The following is a 24617-nucleotide window of genomic DNA, read 5'->3' as shown; positions in this document are numbered from 1 at the left end:
ACCATCGCCAAGCAGCTTGGTGAGAAGGTGACAACAGTTGGTGCGACTATTCGCAAATGGAAGAAACACAAAATAACTGTCAATCTCCCTCGGCCTGGGGCTCCATGCAAGATCTTACCTCGTGGAGTTGCAATGATCATGAGAACGGTGAGGAATCAGCCCAGAACTACACGGGAGGATCTTGTCAATGATCTCAAGGCAGCTGGGACCATAGTCACCAAGAAAACAATTGGTAACACACTACGCCGTGAAGGACTGAAATCCTGCAGCGCCCGCAAGGTCCCCCTGCTCAAGAAAGCACATATACAGGCCCGTCTGAAGTTTGCCAATGAACATCTGAATGATTCAGAGGAGAACTGGGTGAAAGTGTTGTGGTCAGATAAGACCAAAATTGAGCTCTTTGGCATCAACTCAACTCGCCGTGTTTGGAGGAGGAGGAATGCTGCCTATGACCCCAAGAACACCATCCCCACCGTCAAACATGGAGGTGGAAACATTATGCTTTGGGGGTGTTTTTCTGCTAAGGGGACAGGACAACTTCACCGCATCAAAGGGACGATGGACGGGGCCATGTACCTTCAAATCTTGGGTGAGAACGGAGGAGTGGCTCAAGAGAAGCACATTAAGGTCCTGGAGTGGCCTAGCCAGTCTCCAGACCTTAATCCCATAGAAAATCTGTGGAGGGAGCTGAAGGTTCGAGTTGCCAAACGTCAGCCTCAAAACCTTAATGACTTGGAGAAGATCTGCAAAGAGGAGTGGGACAAAATCCCTCCTGAGATGTGTGCAAACCTGGTGGCCAACTACAAGAAACGTCTGACCTCTGTGATTGCCAAAAAGGGTTTTGCCACCAAGTACTAGTTCATGTTTTGCAGAGGGGTCAAATACTTATTTCCCTCATTAAAATGCAAATCAATTTATAACATTTTTGACATGCGTTTTTCTGGATTTTTTTGTTGTTATTCTGTCTCTCACTGTTCAAATAAACCTACCATTAAAATTATAGACTGATCATGTCTTTGTCAGTGGGCAAACGTACAAAATCAGCAGGAGATCAAATACTTTGTTCCCTCACTGTAAAGACTCTCAGACCATGAGAAACAAGATTCTGAGAAACAAGATTCTCTGGTCTGATGAAACCAAGATTGAACTCTTTGGTCTGAATGCCAAGCATCACGGCTGGAGGAAACATGGTGGTGGCAGCATCATGCTGTGGGGATGTTATTTAGCGGCAGGGACTGGGAGACTAGTCAGGATCGATGCAAAGATTAACAGAGCAAAGTACAGAGAGATCCTTAATGAAAACCTGCTCCAGAGTGCTCAGGACCTTAGTCTGGGACGAAGGTTCACCTTCCACAGGACAACGACCCTAAGCACACAGCCAAGCCAATATAGGAGTGGCTTCGGAACAAGTCTCTAAATGTCCTTGAGTGGCCCAGCCAGAGCCCGGACTTGAACCCGATCGAACATCTCTGGAGAGTCCTGAAAATAGATGTGCAGCAACACTCCCCATCCAACCTGACAAAACTTGATAGGATCTGCAGTGAGGAATAGGAGAAACTCCTCAAATACAGGTGTGCCAAGCTTGTAGCATCATACCCATGAAGACTCGAGGCTGTCATCGCTGCCAAAGGTGCTTCAACAAAGTACTGAGTAAAGGGTCTGAATACTTATGTAAATGTGATATTTCCAGGTAATTTTTTATATACATTTGCTAAAATTTCTAAATCCTGTTTTTGCTTTGTCATTATGGAGTATTGTGTGTAGATTGATGAGGGAAAATAGAAATGGTTAATTTTAGAATAAGGCTGTAATGTAACAAAATGTGGAAAAAGTCAAGGGGTCTGAATACTTTCCGAATGCACTGTATCAAAAACACCTGAGGAGCCTTATTGCTATTATAAAGTGGTTACCAACATAATTAGAGAAATAAAACTAAACGTTTTGTCATACCCGTGGTATACGGTCTGATATTCCATGTCTTTCAGCCAATCAGAATTCAGGACTCAAACCACCCAGTTTATAATATCTAATAACCCACACAGTAATGTGACTGGGGCTCGTGCTGTAAAACATATGTATAGCTCAGAGAAGCAGCTGTCCTGGGGGGCTTGGAGGCATGGCTGGAGTACTGTCAGCACATTTCTGATCACACACACACTCACGGCTGCGCACTCATTCACGCTCACACACACACACCTTTCAACCTACCCCCTCCATGAAGATATCAGTGCATGATATACTACCGAGCCAGCACCACTGAGCCAGCACCACTGAGCCAGCACCCCTGAGACAGCACCCCTGACCCAGCACCCCTGACCAAGCACCCCTGAGCCACCACCACTGAGGCAGCACCACTGACCCAGCACCCCTGACCCAGCACCACTGAGCCAGCACCACTGAGCCAGCACCCCTGACCTAGCACCACTGAGCCAGCACCACTGAGCCAGAACCACTGACCCAGCACTACTGAGCCAGCACCCCTGACCCAGCACCACTGAGCCAGCACCCCTTACCTAGCACCACTGAGCCAGCACCCCTTACCTAGCACCACTGAGCCAGCACCACTGAGCCAGCACCCCTGAGCCAGCACCCCTGAGACAGCACCCCTGACCCAGAACCCCTTACCCAGCACCACTGAGCCAGCACCCCTTACCTAGCACCACTGAGCCAGCACCACTGAGCCAGCACCACTGAGCCAGCACTCCTTACCTAGCACCACTGAGCCAGCACCACTACCCAGCACTACTGAGCCAGCACCCGTGACCCAGCACTCCTGACCCAGCACCCCTGAGCCAGCACCACTGAGCCAGCACCCCTACCTAGCACCACTGAGCCAGCACCACTGAGCCAGCACCCCTGACCTAGCACCACTGAGCCAGCACCCCTACCTAGCACCACTGAGCCAGCACCACTGAGCCAGCACCACTGAGCCAGCACCCCCCCCTACCTAGCACCACTGAGCCAGCACCACTGAGCCAGCATCACTGACCAAGTACCACTGAGCCAGCACCACTGAGCCAGCACCACTGACCCAGCACCACTGAGCCAGCACCACTGACACACACACTCACACACCTCTGCTCATAGCCCTTAGCTCACAGCAGGAATAGCTGCTAGGGGTCACAGCAAGGTCCTAACCTGTAGTCAGCTTTTGTCTGCGCCCTGGAAATGTGTCCCCTGGTCCTATCCAACAGGCTAGGCAGATGCAACAGGGGCCCTTGGCAATGAGGTCCTCTGTTAAAATGTAAATGTGTTCCTCCTCCCAACAGGGGCACTTAGAGTAGGTGTGCATTTGGACAGGAGATGCAGAGAGAAACAGCTCACATTTAGAAGGCAGCATTTATAAAATAATGAATAGACTTGATATTCTCTATGATGAGGCTCTAGCACTGAACATATGGGCCGACCATTTTGATTCCTTCTCTGAATACTGACCTTATGTTCTAGCTTTTATGCCGTATTCCCTCAGGCAATCAATAACAGGTGGAAGAGCTTAGTAAATCTGGCCAAAAGCCAACTCTGCTTCGCGATTAAACAATGATTAGTTCTTACAGTATCCAATACTGTATAATAACTACAGACAGATGGTATAGCCAATTTGTTCTGTGTGTGTGAGTTCAGCCCCATAACTTGTCTGAAACAGGAGAGGCAGCCGGTAATGAGGAGAGGGGAACAACAATAAACCTCGTCCCATGGAGGGGCCACCGTTTCTGGGTAAAGGTCATGTAACTGTCCCCTTGCCTCCGGCAGCTATGGAGGACCCAGAGGTCAGAGTGTTGGTAAAGAAATAACACCACATTACTACTGGTACACTGTGAACTAACAACTGTGAAAAAAGCATAATCTAAAGTCAAGGACAAGAAAAGCATTATTATTTATGTCTCTAAACAAATGAGGGCTCTTGTAATGTTTATTTTGTATTGTTTAAAAAGACAAGCTCTCCCTCAACACATAGTGGAAAAAGTACAATGTTACCACAAAGGAGGAAAAGCACTGCTTTTCTCTCAAAGACAAACCATGAAGTAATGTAAAAAATAAAAAAGAAAAAAAAGAGGTTTCAACACTTAAAGAGCTCAACAGAGCCCTCTGAGAGGATGGAAACTTGGAGTGGGTCATGGAAAAATTAGATAACATCGCCCTACCCCCTCACCTTCCCCCTCTCACTCCCTCCCTCTGACTCTCTCCCTAGTGAAAAGGAAATGGGGGTGGGGGGGGGGGGGCTTTGAGGCGGGAAAACCCAAAATGTCTGGTGAGCCAGAGAGAGAGAGCCGAGCATTACAGCCAGTTGCACACTCCGGGGCTGGGACTGAGTGGAGCCTTATGAAACTCAGCCAAGTGTAAAGAGAGAGACCCATAACCCCCCTAGAGCCTTTTCTCTCGCTGCTTGTGTTCTTAACATCCCCCACTCACACAACAGACTGTGCGCATTTAGACAACGGCGGCAGTTTTCCATTTTCTCTTTTTCTCCTTCTCGCCATCCTCCTCTTACACAATGTAACGTTTGGGTTTGTTTTGCTCTGTGGAGAGAGCAGAGCGCAGATCAACGCGGGTACACTGCCGGAGGTGAGCCGGAGGAGAGAGAGGACTGGTTTCATTTTGGATGAATATATAAAGAAATGACATGGACCTCTCACAAGGTTTCTTACCGAGTCATTTCAATTTAATGCGTGTCTGTGAATTCCTGATGGAGAGGTCGTGATTTTCATATGGCTAAACGGGAATTAATGCAGACAGGACAGGTGATGACTATTGAATCAGTTAAAACGTATTGTCCTGTTACATATGGCATTCAGTTATTTTGACATATGACAACTTGAGTCTTTTTATTCATTTTCACAAAATCAGTAAGCCATCCAAATACACCCCACCATGTACAGCAGCTGGCGATCAGACAAAGATATTTCAATTGTTCTGAGAATTAATTGGAGAGTTCCCCACTACTGTGAATGAGGATATTTTTGGGTCATCTTTTGATTCAATCTTTCAATTGCATCTTAACCTTACAGAATGAGCATCTTATATATATATGACCTATTAACCTTGTACAGTAACTGGTCATTAGACAAAGATCTCTCTCTCTCTCTCTCTCTCTCTCTCTCTCTCTCTCTCTCTCTCTCTCTCTCTCTCTCTCTCTCTCTCTCTCTCTCTCTCTCTCTCTCTCTCTCTCTCTCTCTCTCTCTCTCTCTCTCTCTCTCTCTCTCTCTCTCTCTCTCTCTCTCTCTCTCTCTCTCTCTCTCTCTCTCTCTCTCTCTCTCTCTCTCTCTCTCTCTCTCTCTCTCTCTCTCTCTCTCTCTGTGTGTAACAGAAGACGCCTCCCCAGACCAGCTGTCACCTGTGTGTTGGAAACCATTGAAACCAGAGCACCACACCAGAGCGCCTTCAGAGGACAAAAGGGGGTCACATGAGGTCAGTGGGGTTCAAAGGTCAAGGTGACAGGTGCAGCTCTTTCACAGGCCCTCTTAGCCTAATCAAATGGGCGGGGACTCTGTACAGTGCGTGTGGGTGGGGTGTTGAAAGGGTCTGTATTATGTAACATCAACTGAAGTGCTATATCACGGGGTGTGATGAAGCATATAATAGAACAACTGTTCCCTGAGAGTTCCCTGAGAGTTCCCTGAGAGTTCCCTGAGAGTTCCCTGAATGGTAGAGTAGGACCTGAACCCAAGTGCCCTAGAAATATATTTTTGACAGTACTATCCTCAATAAGCTTACCAATCTCAAAGACTCACTTGAAAACACAACACCATTTAACAGTGCTGTCCCCAATCAGGTCACCTATCTCAAAGACTCACTTGGAAACACAACACCATATGTTACAGTACACCACTAAACTGAGTAACCAACAATAAATATATATATATGTAATTATTGTCACATACACTGGATAGGTGCAGTGAAATGTGTTGTTTTACAGGGTCAGCCATAGTAGTACAGCGCCCCTGGAGCCAGTTAGGGTTAAGTGCCTTGCTCAAGGGCCATGGTGAACAAGGTGCCCAAGAATAACATGTTTAGCCAATAACCACGCACAGCACAGAATGGAGCGTCCAATCCCAGAGCCTGTTACAGAGGAGTGGAGAGCCCAGAATAGCTTGTCTGACTCCGAGTGAGAGCATCATTGTCTGACCGCTGGCTGGATTAGCCCTCGAGTTACTTTAGACTACTGAGGCCATTTCTGTTCTCTCCTCTCAATTTCACCCAGCTTCTTTTTCAAAATGATGCAGCCATTTCAGCCCGCGTTATGTAGCTGAAAACTGAAGCAATGGCTATGTTCCAATATCCAGATAAGCATTTAGAATACACACCAGAAGGTAACTGAACCATTCTCCTACACTCTTAGAAAAAAAGGTGCTATCTAGAACCTTTACTGGTTCTTCAGCTGTCCCAATAGGAGAAGCCTTAGAATAACCCTTTTTGGTTTCAGGAATAACCATTTTGGGTTCCATGTAGATCCCTTTCTACAGCGGGTTCTACATGGAACCCAAAAGGGTTATACCTGGAACCAAAAAGGGTTCTACATGGAACCAAAAAGGGTTCTCCTATGGGGACAGCCGAATAAACCTTTTAGAAGCCTTTTTTCTAAGCGTGTATATGTTTAAATTGCAATTTGTAATGCTACAGTGGTAAATATAAAAATAAAAGCATATTGAAACAAACACCCCCAACTTTGTATCATGGTTTAAACCATTTTTTCCCATGTGGCTGCACTTGTCATCCCGGGACAGTCCCCATTTTTCAGCCCCTTTTCAGGTCTCTCAACTTTTCTTCCTACAAAAAACGTCCTTTTGTCAGCAAAACACAGCAATTAATTCAGGCTACAAGAGTGTAGACCCAATGACAATCGTCGAATGTCATTACACCTTTTGGTGTTTTGTAACAGATTCAAATGGCGCCAGTGCACAGTGCACTGATTGGATGCTGGAATTATTTTGGAGTGGACGAACATGCACAGGTAGCCTACTTTTTGAAGTGATTTGTTTGACAATAAGATGAAAACATCATGACTGGTTGTGTTCATGCCAAAGGTAAAAGGTGATACATGTATTACCGTTAAATGACATGTCTTTACTATAGGGCCATTAAAAATTAAATAAAAAAGAGTGAAAAAATAATAGAGACCCCCCCAAAATGTCTCGGAATAATCGTACTCCGATACACGCTTCAATTAGTGTTACAATGCACGAATGTATCATAAGGCCTTATAATGAACTTATGAGGCATTTTGTGTGTGTGCCTCATATAATGTGTTAGTTTCATGCTAAGTATGCTAGACTACTGTAAATATTTATTGTTTAAGAAAAGTTTAGTTCGTTTTATTTCTCAGTTGTAATGGCATTGCAAAATAGGCTAACTAGCACACATTGCTAGGTTCAGCTAGAGCTGGCAAGCAGGCAGTAAAGATGGGAGTTTTCCACCACTGGGTCAATCTTTCTCACAAAAATCATTGAGTCAAGCCTACAGTGTAAAATGTAATGTTCGGACTCCAGAACCATACTGTTACTTTCTTCGTGTAACGTATACGCAGGGAGTCAGGAAGCAGGTGCAGAAGGTGAGTTTAACAATAATAAACATGAAGATAGTACAAAACAGGAGAAGCATACTGAACTTAACCAAAACCAATACAGCTTGATGACTGAGGCTGCTGAGGGCTATATGGAGGGAGAGTAATCAGGGTGGGGATGAAGTCCAGGTGTGCTTAACGATGGGGAGCAGGTGTGCGCAATAATGGTTGCCAGGTGTGCACAATGTGGACACCTCTAGCCAGCCGAGAGCTCCATCGATTGCAAAGTCAAAAGACCCATCATTCCTGAGCACTAGCATCAAGTTGAAACAGATCGGCAAAGAGGCCAAGGCCCCATCCTGAAACAACCAATAGCCCCCCTCAGTATTTCATTTAGATCTGAAAGATTTGGCTAGGTATGGTAGTAGTTTCATCTTGTCCCTGATAGGCTGGGTGTAGATTTTGCCATGCAGCTTACACCTATCCAATCCTTTCAGATCATCAGAACTAGGGGGTAGGATGTGTTTCTGGACAGGACACAAACCTAGGCTGAGCAGTTACAACTCACATTTAATAGAGATAATCACTGACCTAACTACCAGCGACCAGTCATTTTCAGTGAAAGGAGGAGATGAGACACAAGGACACACACAGAGACTTAAAAGTCGCAACGAGAGCTAGCAACCAAAGTTCAACATTTCCCAAGTTTATGTTAATTGTAGCGACGCAACTGCACGGCAGCCTGTTAGACTAAACATACAACTTCCTGAGTCTCTCCTCTCCACCACTCCTCTCCTCTTCATTCCACTCTCTGCTGTTAACACAGGGCTGTTTTGACACTCACACTTTGTCAGCGGAGCCACACTTGATCTCTAAATACTGTCAAACTGTCAGGGAGAAGAAGTACGGCAGCAGGCAGCAGCCGCCTGACAGACAGGCGCAGACTGAATTTTATTTATTTATTTTTTACCCCTTATTAGTGGTGATTTTTCCTTCTAATCTACTAAGAGGGATATACCAGTGACATAGGCTTGAGGAGGCGGGAGAGCGAGAGAGAGAGAGAGAGAGAGAGAGAGAGAGAGAGAGAGAGTGTCATGAGCACTCTCTCTCCCTGGTAGCAACATTAATTGCATTCAATTATCTTCCACTCTGCTCACCTCCCTCTCTCTACTCAGCCTAACTAGCTCCACCTGCCCTGCTCTGCTCTTGTTACCTGGCCAGCTGCACTGCATTTCCCACTCACCATCCTCACCTTGCCTCACTCTGTTCTAATTACTCTGCCAGCTGAACTGCATTTCCCCACTACCTCTCCCAGTATATCAAGCCCTGTTTTTCAGCCAAGCCCTGTCAGATCGTCTTCAAACCCGGACCAGTAACCTGCCTGTCTGCGCTCTGACTCCTGTTTGTGATACCGATCCTTTCTTGACTGCCTCCTTGTTCTACTGCCCCGTCTATCCCAACCTGCCTTCTGGACCTCGACTACTCTCCGATCTTCAGCCCCTCCGGTAACTTCGTTTCTGCCTTCTGTCTCTCACCACGATATTTGCCCAGCCCTGTTCTGTACTTCTGCCTGCCATTCATATTGCTGTTGTGTGTGTGTGTTCCCCCAGGTCTCCGACCACCAGATGAGCGTGCCCAGACGTTTCACCACCCTCAGCCCGATACGCCGCTCCATCACTGGGGAACACACACACTAAGCACTTGGACTGGACACCCCCGGACATTTGGTGACCCCCGGAGCACAGGTACCCACAGGAGGACCCTGAAAGACCCCTGACACCCCTGGGACTCCTCTTCCCGCCTGTAACCTTGAATAAAGAACTCTGAATTTGAACTTGCGCTCTTGGGTCCTCTTCTGTTCGTGACAGAACGATCTGACCATCATGGACCCAGCGCACTCCCCTGACCACGATGGAGGAAGAGCCAGAGAGGACTGCCCTACAGCGACTGGAACGCTCTGAGGGAGACATAAATCGGATGGCTGGCGACATCGCTTCCCTTCTCCAGCTATTCAACCAGCAGCAACAACAGTTCCAACTGCAGCAACAACAGCTAGCCCAAGCCCTGCAACTACTCTCAAGCCCGGCTACTCCACCTGCACCCCCCTGGTCCTTTTGTTCCTGTACCACCGATACTCCTTCATCCCTCCGCTGGAGGTCCCAATGCTGCAGGCCCGGCAGTGCTGCCACCAGATCCCCACGCTCCTGAACCAAGGATTGGGAACCCGGAACGTTTTGATGGCAACCAGAAGCAAGTAAGACCATTCTTGAGCAGCTGCCGAATCCAGTTTGCACTACAGCCCAGGACTTTCTCAACAGAGGGAGCCAAGGTGGGGTATGTCATCACACATCTCACCGGTCGAGCTCGGTTGTGGGGAACGGGCGGAATTCGACCGGCAAACCCCAGCCTGTGCCTCCTTCAGTGCCTTTGAGGAGGAGATGTTAAAGGTCTTTGACCTAGGCTCGCCAACAGCCGAAGCGTCACAAGCTCTGCTCACCATCCGTCAGGGCAATCGGACAGTGGCAGACTTCTCCATTGACTTTCGTACCCTGGCCAGTCAAAGCTCGTTTAACCCAGAGGCACTGGTGCAAGCCTTCCTCCATAGCCTGGCGGACTATATCAAGGACGAGCTTGTTTCCCATGACCCGCCCTCAACGCTTGATGCCGCCATTGACCTTGCCGTTCGCATTGACCGCCGTATACAGACCCGGAGGAGGGAGAAGGGCCGTCTCAGTCAACCTGCCATCCGTACTCGGGTCGATACCGCTTCTGTCCAGCCCCTGCCTGTCAAGTCCCATAGCCAACTCAATCAGCCTGAGCCCATGGAGATTGGCCGTGCCTCTCTGACTCCCGAGGAGCGTCGGCGCCGTCTAAGCTCCAACCTTTGCCTCTACTGTGGTGGCGAGAATCACCGTGTCGCTACTTGTCCGGCAAAAGCCGCAGCTCACCAGGTGTAGGGGAGATCCGGGTGAGCTCAACAAGCCTTCAGTCTCCCTCCATCCGAAAGACCCTGCTTCATCTCCGCCTTCAGCTTTCTGACAAGACTCATACATTGGCCGCCCTTGTGGATTCCGGGCCGAAGCAAACATCATGGACCCTGAGCTTGCACAGCAACTGGGCGTGAACCATCATCAACTGACACAACCCATTCCTGCACGAGCCCTGGATGGGCATCATCTTGGCACTGTCACTCATATCTCCGCCCCTGTGACAATCCTGCTGTCAGGAAACCACCAGGAGTCCATCCAGTTTCACCTCCTACACTCACCTGGCCAACCACTCATTCTTGGATACCCGTGGCTCCGTCAGCACAACCCCCCACATCGACTGGGAGACAGGAACAGTCCGTGAGTGGGGAAGGAGTTGTCACCAGACCTGTTTAAGGGGGGCCACCCTGCCCGTTCACCGGGGAAGGATCTAGCGCTACCTCCGACATATCCAATGTTCCGGCCTGTTACCACAGCCTGAAAGAGGTGTTCAACAAATCCAAGGCGACATCTCTACCCCCACACAGACCCTATGACTGCGCGATTGATCTCCTGCCTGGCACAGCACCTCCCAAGGGTCGTCTGTATTCACTGTCAGCCCCGGAAAGAAAGGCCATGGAGGACTACATTAATGACTCTCTTGCCTCCGGGATAATTAGACCGTCGTCTTCCCCCGCAGGAGCGGGGATTCTTCTTTGTCGGCAAGAAGGACGGTTCTCTTCGTCCATGCATAGATTACCGGGGTCTGAACGACATCACGGTTAAGAATCGCTACCCACTGCCCTTACTTTCGTCTGCCTTCGAACTGCTGCAGGGAGCCACTGTATTCACTAAGCTGGACCTTCGCAATGCCTACCATCTGGTGCGGATGAGGGAGGGAGACGAATGGAAGACAGCGTTCAACACACCAACCGGCCACTATGAATATCTCGTCATGCCCTTCGGCCTCACCAATGCCCCAGCAGTTTTTCAAGCCCTAGTGAATGATATCCTCAGGGACATGCTAAATACGTTCGTATTTGTGTACCTTGACGATATTTTAATATTCTCAAAGACTCTGTCAGAACACACGCACCACGTCCGGTTGGTCCTGCGCCGCCTGCTGGAGAACTCTCTTTTCGTGAAGGCAGAGAAGTGCGAGTTCCATGCCAAGACCGTTTCATTCCTGGGGTATGTGGTGACCGAGGGCAGCATTCAGATGGATCTCACGAAGGTGTCGGCTGTCACTTCCTGGCCAGTTCCTGAGTCTCGGAAGAAGTTGCAACAGTTCCTGGGCTTTGCCAACTTTTATAGGAGATTCATCAGAAACTATAGCACAGTGGCTGCACCCCTCACGGCGCTAACCAGCACTAAACAACCGTACCAATGGACATCAGCTGCTGATAAGGCCTTCAATATCCTCAAGACATGTTTCACTTCTGCTCCCATCCTCCAGATGCCAGATGCAGCAAGGCAGTTTGTGGTGGAGGTAGATGCTTCGGACGTGGGAGTGGGTGCAGTGCTTTCTCAAAGAGCAGCTGAGGATGGCAAGATGCACCCCTGTGCCTTCTACTCCCGTCGGCTAACCCCTGCCGAATGCAACTACGACATTGGGAACCGCGAGCTGTTGGCTGTCAAGCTCGCCCTTGAAGAATGGCGGCACTGGTTAGAGGGGTCAAAGGAACCATTCGTAGTGTGGACAGACCACAAGAACCTGGAGTATATCCAAACAGCCAGGAGGCTGAACTCCCGTCAACAGCGGTGGTCTCTGTTCTTTACGCGCTTCAATTTCACGCTCTCCTACCGCCCGGGATCTCGCAACATCAAACCTGATGCTCTTTCCCGGATGTTTCAGAAGGGACGAGACCACCGCCATGACAGCTCCCATTCTTCCCAGCCACTTGGTCGTAGCGGCCCTCACCTGGGAGATCGAGAAGCAGGTCATGGAGGCTCTTCGGGACCAGCCAGGTCCAAGCACCAGCGCCCCCAACCGTCTGTTTGTTCCAGCAAATCTCAGGTCACCTGTGATTCAGTGGGGGGCACGAATCCCGTCTGGCCTGTCATCCCGGCATCACTCGCACCCTTCATCTGGTCCGCCAGCGGTTCTGGTGGCGGGGGATGAGACGGGATGTCCGAGAATTCATCCGAGCTTGTCCCACTTGTAACCGAAACAAGACTCCCAACCAGCCTCCTGCTGGGTTGCTGCAACCCCTACTCATACCCAAGAGGCCCTGGTCCCACGTTTCACTGGACTTTGTTACGGGCCTTCCGCCCTCTGACGGACACACAGTCATCCTTACCATTGTTGACCGCTTTAGTAAGATGACCCACTTCGTGCCCCTTCCCAAACTACCCTCTGCTAAAGAGACCTCCCAGGTGGTCCTGGAACATGTGTTTTCGTATCCATGGCCTACCCCAGGATATAGTGTCAGACCGGGGGTCCGCAATTCTCAGCAACCTTTTGGAAGGAGTTCTGTCGTCTCCTTGGGGCCACCGCCAGCCTATCGTCTGGATTCCACCCGCAGTCAAACGGCCAGACTGAACGCATGAACCAGGAGCTGGAGAAGGCACTGAGGTGTGTGGCTTCCCAAAATCCCCGGGCCTGGGCTCAACACCTGCTCTGGGTGGAATATGCCCATAATTCACTCACCAGTTCCTCCACCGGGCTCTCCCCCTTTCAGTGTGTCTACGGGTATCAACCTCCACTGTTTGCCAGCCAGGAGGCGGATGCCACCTGTCCGTCTGCTCTTGCGTATGCCCGCCGCTGCCGCCGCACTTGGGCCCAGGCTCGCACTGTGCTCCTGAAGTCTGGAACCAGCTACGCCGTCGGTGCCAACCGACGGAGGACCAGCACCTACTTACCGGGTTGGTCAGAAGGTCTGGCTGTCTGCCCGGGATCTGCCGCTGCGGGTTGTATCACGAAAGCTGGCCCCTCGCTTCATTGGTCCTTTTCCTGTGCAGAAAGTCATCAGTCCAACGGCGGTCCGACTTCAGTTGCCCGCTTCCATGCGGGTCCACCCCACCTTCCACGTCTCCAAGGTCAAGCCGGTCCATGAAAGTCCCCTGGTCCCTGCAGCTCCGGCGCCACCTCCTCCGCGCCTCGTAGATGGCGGTCCTGTCTTCACCGTCCGGCGGCTGCTCCGCTCTAGGCGAAGGGGTAGGGGTCTCCAGTACCTCGTTGATTGGGAGGGATATGGTCCAGAGGAGAGGACCTGGATCCCGGCCAGGAGGATAGTGGACCGGACCCTTATCACTGACTTCCACCGACTACATCCTGATCAGCCTGCAATCCGTAGGGGCCGTCCAAGAGGGGTTCCTAGCCGTCCGGCCCGCCCTGCTCCTGTCTCAGTGCCTGTCCTGTCTCCCGACCGTGACCCTCCAGCTCCTTCTGAGGATGAGGAGATTCACTCGGACCGCTCGGAGGAGTTCTGACCCGCCGCCTGCTCCCCTCCACCCTCCCGGCATGATGTTGTTCTTGGGACTTCTGGGGCCGTCCCTTGGAGGGGGGGGTCCTGTCATGAGCACTCTCTCTCCCTGGTAGCAACATTAATTGCATTCAATTATCTTCCACTCTGCTCACCTCCCTCTCTCTACTCAGCCTAACTAGCTCCACCTGCCCTGCTCTGCTCTTGTTACCTGGCCAGCTGCACTGCATTTCCCACTCACCATCCTCACCTTGCCTCACTCTGTTCTAATTACTCTGCCAGCTGAACTGCATTTCCCCACTACCTCTCCCAGTATATCAAGCCCTGTTTTTCAGCCAAGCCCTGTCAGATCGTCTTCAAACCCGGACCAGTAACCTGCCTGTCTGCGCTCTGACTCCTGTTTGTGATACCGATCCTTTCTTGACTGCCTCCTTGTTCTACTGCCCCGTCTATCCCAACCTGCCTTCTGGACCTCGACTACTCTCCGATCTTCAGCCCCTCCGGTAACTCGTTTCTGCCTTCTGTCTCTCACCACGATATTTGCCCAGCCCTGTTCTGTACTTCTGCCTGCCATTCATATTGCTGTTGTGTGTGTGTGTTCCCCCAGGTCTCCGACCACCAGATGAGCGTGCCCAGACGTTTCACCACCCTCAGCCCGATACGCCGCTCCATCACTGGGGAACACACACACTAAGCACTTGGACTGGACACCCCCGGACATTTGGTGACCCCCGGAGCACAGGTACCCACAGGAGGACCCTGAAAGACCCCTGACACCCCTGGGACTCCTCTTCCCGCCTGTAACCTTGAATAAAGAACTCTGAATTTGAACTTGCGCTCTTGGGTCCTCTTCTGTTCGTGACAGAGAGAGAGAGAGAGAGAGAGAGAGAGAGAGAGACAGAGGGAGAGAGAGAGAGAGAGAGAGAGGCTATAATTTAGCCACCAGATACCTAATAAGAGCTGGTACTGTGGAGCAGTAGGCTTTAATAACCAACCTGACAGAACACTGGAGAAGACAAACAGTCTCTCTCTCTCTTTTGGTATCTATTTTTCTCACTGTACCCGTTTACCTTGCTCTCGCTCTTTTCTCTGTTGCTCCCTCTCTCCTTGTTTTCTATCACTTCATCTCTCCTTTGCTCTCGCTTGCTTTCCCTCTCCCTCCATTTCTCACTCTACCTCTAACCTCCTCTCTCTCATTCAGTCTGTTTCACTTTAACCATCTCCTTCGCTCGCTATCACTCTCTCCCCTCCCTCCCTCCCTCCCTGCCTCCCTGGGAGGCAAAACAGCCAGTTAAAGGATAATATCCTCTTTATTTATTGAGGTCAATCACACAGTAATTGTAGGCTTTGTAGCTGTCTCCCGTCCTCATTATCCTGGGCGGCGAGAGGTTATTGATGTTCTTCTCTCTTTCACTCTTCTCCCCCCATCATTTTCCTGTTAAGAAGTCAGAGTACCGGAACACAGAACACTGCTTAGATTTGAGGCGGCTAGTTATGTGGGAACCCATGGAAACCATGCTTGTTGCACTCCAATGGGTACTTATGGTATAAATAACAACAGAGAGTATATGAGGAGAGGAGAGACTGTCCACTGTTGTCCAGGCATGTTCATTTCCCCTACAGTGGAATCACCATGACATCACAAAATGACAATCAACCTAACCTGCAACGGTCTTTTCAGTATACACTAACAAATACCTTTAATATATCTCACTATATCGCAATACAATGATGCCTGACACACACGTCTTGTATAACTAACCCTGTGTGGGGACACAATTCAGTACCATTCAAAATCCTATTTTCCATAACCCCTAACCCTAAACCCATCCCCCCCCCAAAAAAAAAAAAAAAAAAAAAAAAAAACTAAACCTAACTCTAACCCTTACCCTTACCTTAACACTAACCCCAAAACCTAACCTTAACCCTAGCTCCTAACTCTAACCCTAAAACTAATCCTCGTTCCTAAACCTAATTCTAACCCTAACACTAATTCTAACCTTAACCCTAAACCCCCTAGAAATAACATTTGACCTTGTGGGGACTAACAAAATGTCCCCAGTTGGTATAATTTTTTGTTTGTTTACTATTCTTATAGTATAGTATAGTTAAACACTTCCACACACACACACACGCGAGGGGAGAATAGTGTATATTTAATTCACGAAATGCTAAACAATTCAAGAAGAACATCTAGTATGTACTGTAGTATGTTCCAACAGACACAGTAAAAATACACCCAGGGGTGATGTGTAATTTCTGGTTACCATAGAAATGCAGCCTGGAGTGGGTGCTAGTCCAATTAGCCCAGTGCTGAGCCATAACAAGTCCTGATTGAAAAGACAGAAGCTGAGATCCATCACAGAGATCCTAAGTCTGGGACAGTCAACAAACACCCAAAACAGTTTATTTACACATTTGGAATCTCCTCTGGCATACCAGTCTGTGTCCACAAATCCATGTATCTCCCTTTCTCTCCTCTTCTTTCTTTTTCCATCTCTCCCATTCCCTCCGTCCATCCCTCTCTCTATCACACATCTGACAATCCGAAACGCCTGCACCGGAGTTCCCACTCCACTGGATCAACCTTACCCATCCATCCCATCTGCCTCACCAGATACACTATACCCTCTTTCATGTGACGTGTTAAAAATATCAAATTAACATCAATCTACCACCCACACAATAAGGCTAAGTGCCTCTTTGCTGGGTTTGTTCAGATTTGAGGTTTCTCACTGATGAGTCCACACTGACACAACCAGTGTTGTAAACGCCACTTGTGTCCACACGACTCCATTACACAGACCACAAGCCCCATCGAGTCCAAATCCCTCTGTTATTTATTTATTATTTACTTTATAAGGTCTGGGATTAATGTGTGGACTGACAGACTAATGGACATGAAGCAGTTATAACTGAGCCTCCGTTGTTTTGGGGTATTATAGGATGTGTTAGTCAGTGGTGAATATAGCCAATGAATCATGACTCATCGTAAATTGCAGTTAGACTATTTCCAAGGTAAAGAAATTATAAATTAATTGTGAATTTTCCCTTTAGTCAAATTTCTGTGAGTTTAGAGCAGATTGGTCAAAACGTTATGGAGCTGGTGGTTTTAGTGTGGCTTTAGACAAGGATGTCTTAAAACGACCATCCCTTTTGCCTCAACAGATAGACAAGGTGTTGTAGTCAAATCCAAGATCTCATTCCCTGCTCCGGGATTCAGGAATACTGTACAGCGTTACATACAGACGTGGTTCCTGTGGTTGATAGGGCATCGGTCCAAACAGCTGTTAACCATTCCGATTCCCAACATCTCCCGGGCAACGTCTTCGGAACGCAATGGAAAACTCTGGGAGGTACCATGTGCCACAGATGGCCGGGGACGACGTAGCCTAGGTCAGCTTAGCTTTAGCGTAGCGCTGTGTGATTACTTCTACTTCCAGTCTTCCTAGTGTACACACACATCAGGTCAGGCAAAGTAGTCTTTCAGTCTTCCCAGAGGTCTGAACCGGAGGAGAGGGTGGGGGAGACACTAAAACCGGACACTAAAGCAACAAACAGGAGGCTGCACATAAAGTGTGGATCCCCAAGCCTTCAGTGGTGGAGCGTGGAGGAGATGTATGGGGTATGGGGGGAACGAGTTAGCACGGTACAAAGATATCCCAGACCAGTACAACCCCCAGGTCTCAGTCAGAGTCAGGACATTCACCTCCTCCCCTAGAGGCTAGACAGATCACCTAAATATAGCCTGTGTGAGAGAGAGAGAGAGAGAGAGAGAGAGAGAGAGAGAGAGAGAGAGAGAGAGAGAGAGAGAGAGAGAGAGAGAGAGAGAGAGAGACAGAGACAGAGACAGAGACAGAGACAGATCAGAGCGATTTCAGAGAGAGAGATTTCAGAGAGAGAGAGAGAGTGCACCAGAGATTGCCGTGGGCCCAGACCGTGTGCCCTAGTGTCTGGTTAGCTGGGTAACAGATATAGCCTTTAGCTGCTTACGCAGATGGGCCGTGGGCATTCCTCCTGAAATATACCTGCTAACACCAGCTCTCTCATGGGGAGCGGTGTCATACACAGACATACAACCCGGGTTGGCTTCAAACACCTTTCTAAAATATATTACTGTTAATATGGTCATAAATAGACTCTTTTACCTCTGACAGTTGAAAGTTAAAATATATATTCAGAATAAGAAACCCATGCGGAAAATTAACCCACAACCATGGTGTTGGATGCTCCAAACTCCAACCCACTGAGTCAATGGAACCTCCTAATCATTCAACTCAGCCTCTGAATACACGCTCAACAAACACCATTGTGTTCTAGTCCCTATGTACTGACACAGATAGCATCTTTATCTCTTTATTTCCCATTGCCTCGGTGAGTGCAGAGAGTGCGGTTGGAGCGGTCTTTACATTATGCCAGCAGATCAGTGGAGACAGGGTTGGGAACACGAAAAGGCATATATATATTCAGCTGGTTGAGCATGAAATCTAATTATGCTTTAAATCTGACAGGGAAAAACGCAGCGAGGAGGGAGATGGGAACCATGGAAATGGAGGAGAGGGGAGGAGAGAGGGAAAGGGAGGGGGAGAGAGATGGAGGGAGAGAGATGGAGGGAGAGAGAGAGTGAAAGTGGAAGAGGGAAGGGAGAGAGATAGAGGGAGAGGAGTAGAGCCTGGGTCAAAAGCAAGACGAATGTGATCACATGCTTAACTGGAACCAGATAACATGACATGCACCCATCAAGCCAAAATACCATTTATATATAGAGATAGGGTGAAGCTTTATTTAAACGGGGGTTAATAAAGTGCTTATAAAGCATTATTTAATAGCTCATTACCCATTAACTACCTGTTTGTAAATCATTAATTGTAATTAATTTCTGTATTTTGTAGCCAATATATTTTGTAATCATGTATTTTGTAGAAAATACATTTCGTAATCATGTGATCAAGTTACTAAAAGGCCTTATGCATGCATTTACTTAATGTATTGATTAATAACTACATAATGATGTTTACAAACAGTTTATAACCTTAAAATAAAATGTTGACAAAATGTGACATACAAAATACTCAAAATAGCAAAACACAGAGCAAAACAATGTGGTAGCTAGTCACACTTCTAAACAAGCTGGGATGAGATAGTTCTGCTCCTATGTTCAGGCGTAGGAACAATGAACACGACTATGAGCGTCCCTCCAACATGGATAGAGGATAGTTGTCTGGGTTAAAATGTTAAAAGATGAGATGACTACATTAAGGTAAATACAAACACCCCCCATACATCCCCTCCTTTCTTCCCTGCTCTGTTCTTTGTGGACTGACTGACTGACTAGCTGACTGACTAGCTGACTGACTAGTTGACTGACTAGTTGACTGACTGACTGGATGACTGACTGGATGACTGACTGACTGACTAGCTGACTGGCTGACTAGCTGGCTGACTGACTGACTGGATGACTAACTGAATGACTGGTTGACTGACTGACCGACTAGCTGACTGATTGACTGGCTGACTGGCTGACTGGCTGACTAGCTGACTAGCTGACTAGCTAGCTGATTGACTAGCTGATTGACTGACTAGTTGACTGAATAGATGACTGACGACTGACCGACTGGCTGACTGACCGACTGGCTGGCTGACTGGCTGGCTGACTGACTGAATAGCTGACTGGCTGACTGACTTACTGACTTACTGACTGGCTGGCTGGCTGACTGGCTGGATGACTGGCTGGATGACTGAATGACTGACTGGCTGACTGGCTGACTGGCTGGCTGGCGCCGGTCACAATCTTTGACATAAGACTTTGCATTTCAGATTCGATTATGTTAATTATCTGCCTCAAAGCCATGGAGCAGCCTAGGAGACATGTTCCATCTCAAGGAGAAAAAGAGAGATAAATCAAAAAAGAGAGAGAGAGAAATGGAGAAGAGTGGCTATAGAACATCTGAGGCAGACAGACACTGGCATGTGAGGTTAATGCTGGAGCACAGAGATGCAGTCACGCACAGTGACAGAGAGAGGGGAAAAGAGAGGAATAGAAAGATAGAGAGTGGGGAGGGGGCAAGAGATGGGAGCAATATGAAAAGAGAGAAACAAGCAACAATAAGAGAAAGCAGGAGAAAGTGAGCGAGACAGAGTCAGAGGGGGAGAGAGAGAGAGAGAGAGAGAGAGAGAGAGAGAGAGAGAGAGAGAGAGAGAGAGAGAGAGAGAGAGGGGGGCAGGGAAAAGAGAGAGAGAGGTAGGGAGCAAGAGAGAGAGAGAGGCAGGGAGAAAGAGAGAGCGGCAGGGAGAAAGAGAGAGAGTGGCAGGGAGAAAGAGAGAGAGGCGCAGGGAGAAAGAGAGAGAGGCAGGGGAGAGAGAGAGAGAGAGAGAGAGAGAGAGAGAGAGAGAGAGAGAGAGAGAGAGAGAGAGAGAGAGAGAGAGAGAGAGAGAGAGAGAGAGAGAGAAAGAGAGAGAGGCAGGTAGAAAGAGAGAAACACAGGTAGAAAGAGAGAGACGCAGGTAGAAAGAGAGAGAGGCAGGCAGGCAGAAAGAGAGGTAGGGAGAAAGATAGAGAGAGAGGCAGGCAGAAAGCGAGAGAGGCAGGGAGGAGAGAGAGAGGCAGGGAGAGAGAAAGAGATAAAGAGAGAGGCAGGCAGAGAGAGAGGCAGGGAGAGAGAGAGATAGAGAGAGAGGCAGGCAGAAAGAGAGGCAGGAAGAGAGAGAGAGAGAGAGAGAGAGAGAGAGAGAGAGAGAGAGAGAGAGAGAGAGAGACAAGGGAAAAGAGAGAGAGGTAGGGAAGAGAGAGAGAGAGAGAGAGAGAGAGAGAGAGAGAGAGAGAGAGAGAGAGAGAGAGAGAGAGAGAGAGAGAGAGAGAGATCCACAAAGAATTCGAAAACAAACCCAATTTTGATAAACTCCCTTATCTACTGGGTGAAAAACTACAGTGTGCCATCACAGCTGCAAGATTTGTGACCTGTTGCCACAAGAAAAGGGCAACCAGTAAAGAACAAACACCATTGTAAATACAACCCATATTTATGTTTATTTATTTTCCCATTTGTACTTTAACTATTTGCACATTGTTACAACACTGTATATATACATAATATGACATTTGAAATGTCTTTATTCTTTTGAAACTTCTGAGTGTAATGTTTACTGTTAATATTTATTGTTTATTTCACTTTTGTTTACTATCTACTTCCCTTGCTTTGGCAATGTTAACACACGTTTCCCATGCCAATAAAGCCCTTAAATTGAAAAAATTGAATTGAAATTGAATTGAGAGAGAGGCAGGGAGAGAAAGAGGGAGATAGAGATAGAGGCAGGCAGGCAGAAAGAGCGAGAGAGGCAGAAAGAGAGAGAGAGAGAGCGAGAGAGAGAGAGAGGAGAGAGAGAGCGAAAGCTAAAGAACGAGACAGACAGAATAAAAAACTCTTAAGCCAAGAAGTTGAAAAGCTCCACTCAACAGCCGGTGTGTGTGTGTTCATTCTGTGTTCATTCTATTATTCAATACTTCTTCTGTAATAGTCAATCAAAATCAATGTCAATTTAGCAAAATGAGCAGTATGGTTACACTGCCAACCCGAGGACAGCCAACTGCTGCAGCTCTGATCACGGCAATAGTGAGAAAAAGAGAAACCCAGTCAGCTTTATATGGTAGTCAAGGATTATAGCTAGCCGGGTTGCCAGTCTGTTTACGCTCTCTTGACAATGGCAATGAAGTAGGCAAGTGCACAACCAGATCTGGGACCAGGCTATAGCAACTTCTGTCCATAGATAAGGTGTTTGCAACGCCAGGGTTGTGGGTTTGATTCCCACGGGGGGCCAGTATAAAAAATAAATATATATATGTATTCACTAACTGTAAGTCGCTCTGGATAAGAGCGTCTGCTAAATGACTAAAATGTAAATGTAAATAAGGTCATACGACCTAGAGAGGCCTTGGTAGCCAGAGTCAAGGTAAGATAGTTCAGTGAACCTCTCTCACGTGATGAGAATCCTTGGCTGAGACCTGAAAACGTCTGTTAACTCCCAGAGCTAATGCCTAGGCTAATAGAGTCCTGTGGTGGGTTGAAGACCCAGATTTAAATCCAGTCGTTCACACTACTTCTTCAATGTCTAAGGAACCAATAGAATACTAGATGCCGGTACGTGTCAGAAACTCATCATTCGGCCAGCCCAAAAGACATTCGAAATTTGGATTGGATTTCTCAATCATTGCCAGTTTAACAACTTTTACAAGTCCTTACTGATTTTTCATAGGGTACAATGTGTCAGGCAGTCAGCATCAACCACTCAGTGTCTATAAAATCTCTCTCTATAACACTCAGTGTCTATAAAATCTCTCTCTATAACACTCAGTGTCTATAAAATCTCTCTCTATAACACTCAGTGTCTATAAAATCTCTCTCTATAACACTCAGTGTTTATAAATCTCTCTCTATAACACTTAGTCTCTATAAAATCTCTCTCTATAACACTCAGTGTCTATAAAAACTCTATGCCTATGGCTGGTATACTCTGCCAGTATGACATCATCCTCTGGTCGGTGCCATTAGGATGAGAGCCAAATGGATCACTACATCTCCAGGGGACCAAGAGAACAGAACATAGATCAGTGTAGATAGAAGGAAAGAAGCATGTCATTCCTAAAATAATTACAATGCCACTGCATGTTGTTGCTAACGTGGCTAGGTAGCTAACGCTAACGTTAGCTAGCTGTTAACTTTAGCTAGGCTAGGAGTTAGTTGTTAGGGTGAAGGTTAGGAGTTAGGTTAAAGGGTTAAGGTTAGGGTTCGGGTTCGGGGAAGGGGAAGGTTAGGGTTCGGGTTCGGGGAAGGGTTAGCTAACATGCTAAGTAGTTGAAAAGTAGCTTCCCCTTAGTTAGTAGTTGCAAATTTGCTAATTAGCTAAAATTGTCTGTGATTAGATTCGAACACGCAACCTTTGGATTGCTAGACATTCGCATATCTTTTTGCCATAAGTAACCTTCTGTCTTATGTAACCATACCAAATGTAACATATCATACTAATTTGAGTGTCCCGGATTTACATTTACTATGTTACATCTAGTCTATGAGACTAGGCTGGATGGCTAGGTGACTGCTGTTTGACTTGACAGGTGCTGAGCTAGTGTGTAGATGCTAGTTTGTAGCAGCTAATTTTCTGTAGGCTATGGCATGTGTTTGTTCTAGAATGTTATGCATTACCCTTATCACCTGAGGTGAATGAAGCTACAGCAGCCAAGGTGATAATGGCTGAAGTAATTTTTACCTGTTTTTGCTGTTTTCCAAATATAATTTTTGAGCTTTTAAATTGTGTAAATGCAGTTAATCAGCATCCACTTTCAAAAAATTCCTTGAAGGTGAAAACAATTTATTGGAGGGGGAGTTACCACTGAACATCTATGAGTATCTAACTTGAATATGGATACATTTTGCTAACTTCAAATGTATTTATTTGAATAAATTAGGGAAGGTACAAATGAACAGTTGAAACAGTTATTCAGTACAATACATCGTAGTTTAAGGCAATTTTCAAAGCTATTTGTGATACAATTGGCTGATTACCCATGGCCACCCATGACTGGTTCTTGCCCCCCCCACATACATTTTTTAAATAAAATCGGCCCTGAGTTATGTAATGACAATAGCCTATTTATTATGACTGATTAATCCGCCACTAATTCAAAGTGTATAGTGTATTTAATCAAACGAAGTCGGCTATTAACTATAGGCTAAATTCAGCAAGATCCAGAAGCACAATTCAAACATTGTCACAGTTTTCGAAGACGTTATCCATTTCCATTGAAACACATGGCTGTCTATTTTCATAAACCGATGGATATAACGGTTTGCAATGCAATGCAAGTTTTTCAAAAATGTTGTAGGCTATTATAAGGCTATTAATAATAATAACAACATAGTTAAATAGGCCTATTATAATTGTATACTTATATTATAACAATATAAATAACAACTAGCCTACATCATAATATCCTTAAATAATTGTCTATTTTGCTTTAGGTTTAGTAAAGGGAAAGCACACAGGCTGTCATCGGAGGACAAACTCTCGTTGGTAAGGCTACTCACAGAAGTGGCGACGGGAACTGCACGGTTGACACACTATTTAACGAAGCCAGAAGTAAAAGCAGAGCGGTGAAGGAGCTGTAGGTATCCATGATTGAACGGAGTTCCCAACACACTATAATAAAAACCGACTCCAGACAGGGAAAGAGATGCGTGAAGCAGTCCAAATCCTGGAACCGTGTGCGTCTTCTTGCGCGTTCAGCGGACCTGTCACGCAGTTTGAAAACAAATCTCAGCTGGTTCGTCTCCCTCTGGTGAGTTTGTATTTGTATGTCTTTTTCAAAGAGTGTGTGTCAGATCTCCGGCGGTAATCCTACAAGACGCGCGCATTGTGTGTTTAGGACAAGAGTGGATATGGAGGACGCCCGGTTCTCCTATCTCCTCTGCTCGCCAGCACGGAACAGTGTGTGTAGGCAACGTGTGTGAGAGAGCCCTCCCGAGCGGATAGGTTTCCAAGCCCCCCACTCCACTCAACCCCCACCCCCTGCCTGAGAACGATCATCATCACGCGTTGCTCTCCATACAAGGCACTCACTCCTCGTTGGGGATGGGCAACGCACAGCCACTGCCTAGCCAGCACACAACACCAGCCGGTCAGAATCAAACCACTGGCAGACAAACATTATATCACATATGTATGATATTGCTATCA

The 24617-nt window shown here is 47.4% G+C and overlaps 1 protein-coding gene across 2 annotated transcripts in view; it reads right to left on the bottom strand.

Annotated features, from left to right (window-relative positions):
• The window catches only part of LOC121549722 (voltage-dependent calcium channel subunit alpha-2/delta-1), a 208016-nt gene extending 183625 nt beyond the window's left edge, over window positions 1-24391 (bottom strand). For both annotated transcript variants that reach the window (XM_041861571.2, XM_041861577.2), the window contains exon 1: window positions 23969-24391. In XM_041861571.2, the coding sequence (XP_041717505.1) occupies window positions 23969-24057 (89 nt within the window). In that variant the 5' untranslated portion in view covers window positions 24058-24391. The remainder of the gene's footprint in view (window positions 1-23968) is intronic.
• Window positions 24392-24617: the final 226 nt, after the last annotated feature.

Source organism: Coregonus clupeaformis, unplaced genomic scaffold (assembly GCF_020615455.1).
Source record: "Coregonus clupeaformis isolate EN_2021a unplaced genomic scaffold, ASM2061545v1 scaf0097, whole genome shotgun sequence".
Taxonomy (NCBI): Eukaryota; Metazoa; Chordata; class Actinopteri; order Salmoniformes; family Salmonidae; genus Coregonus; species Coregonus clupeaformis.
The sequence above is the reverse complement of the archived record's forward strand: the minus strand, read 5'-3'. Positions and strand labels throughout refer to the sequence as shown.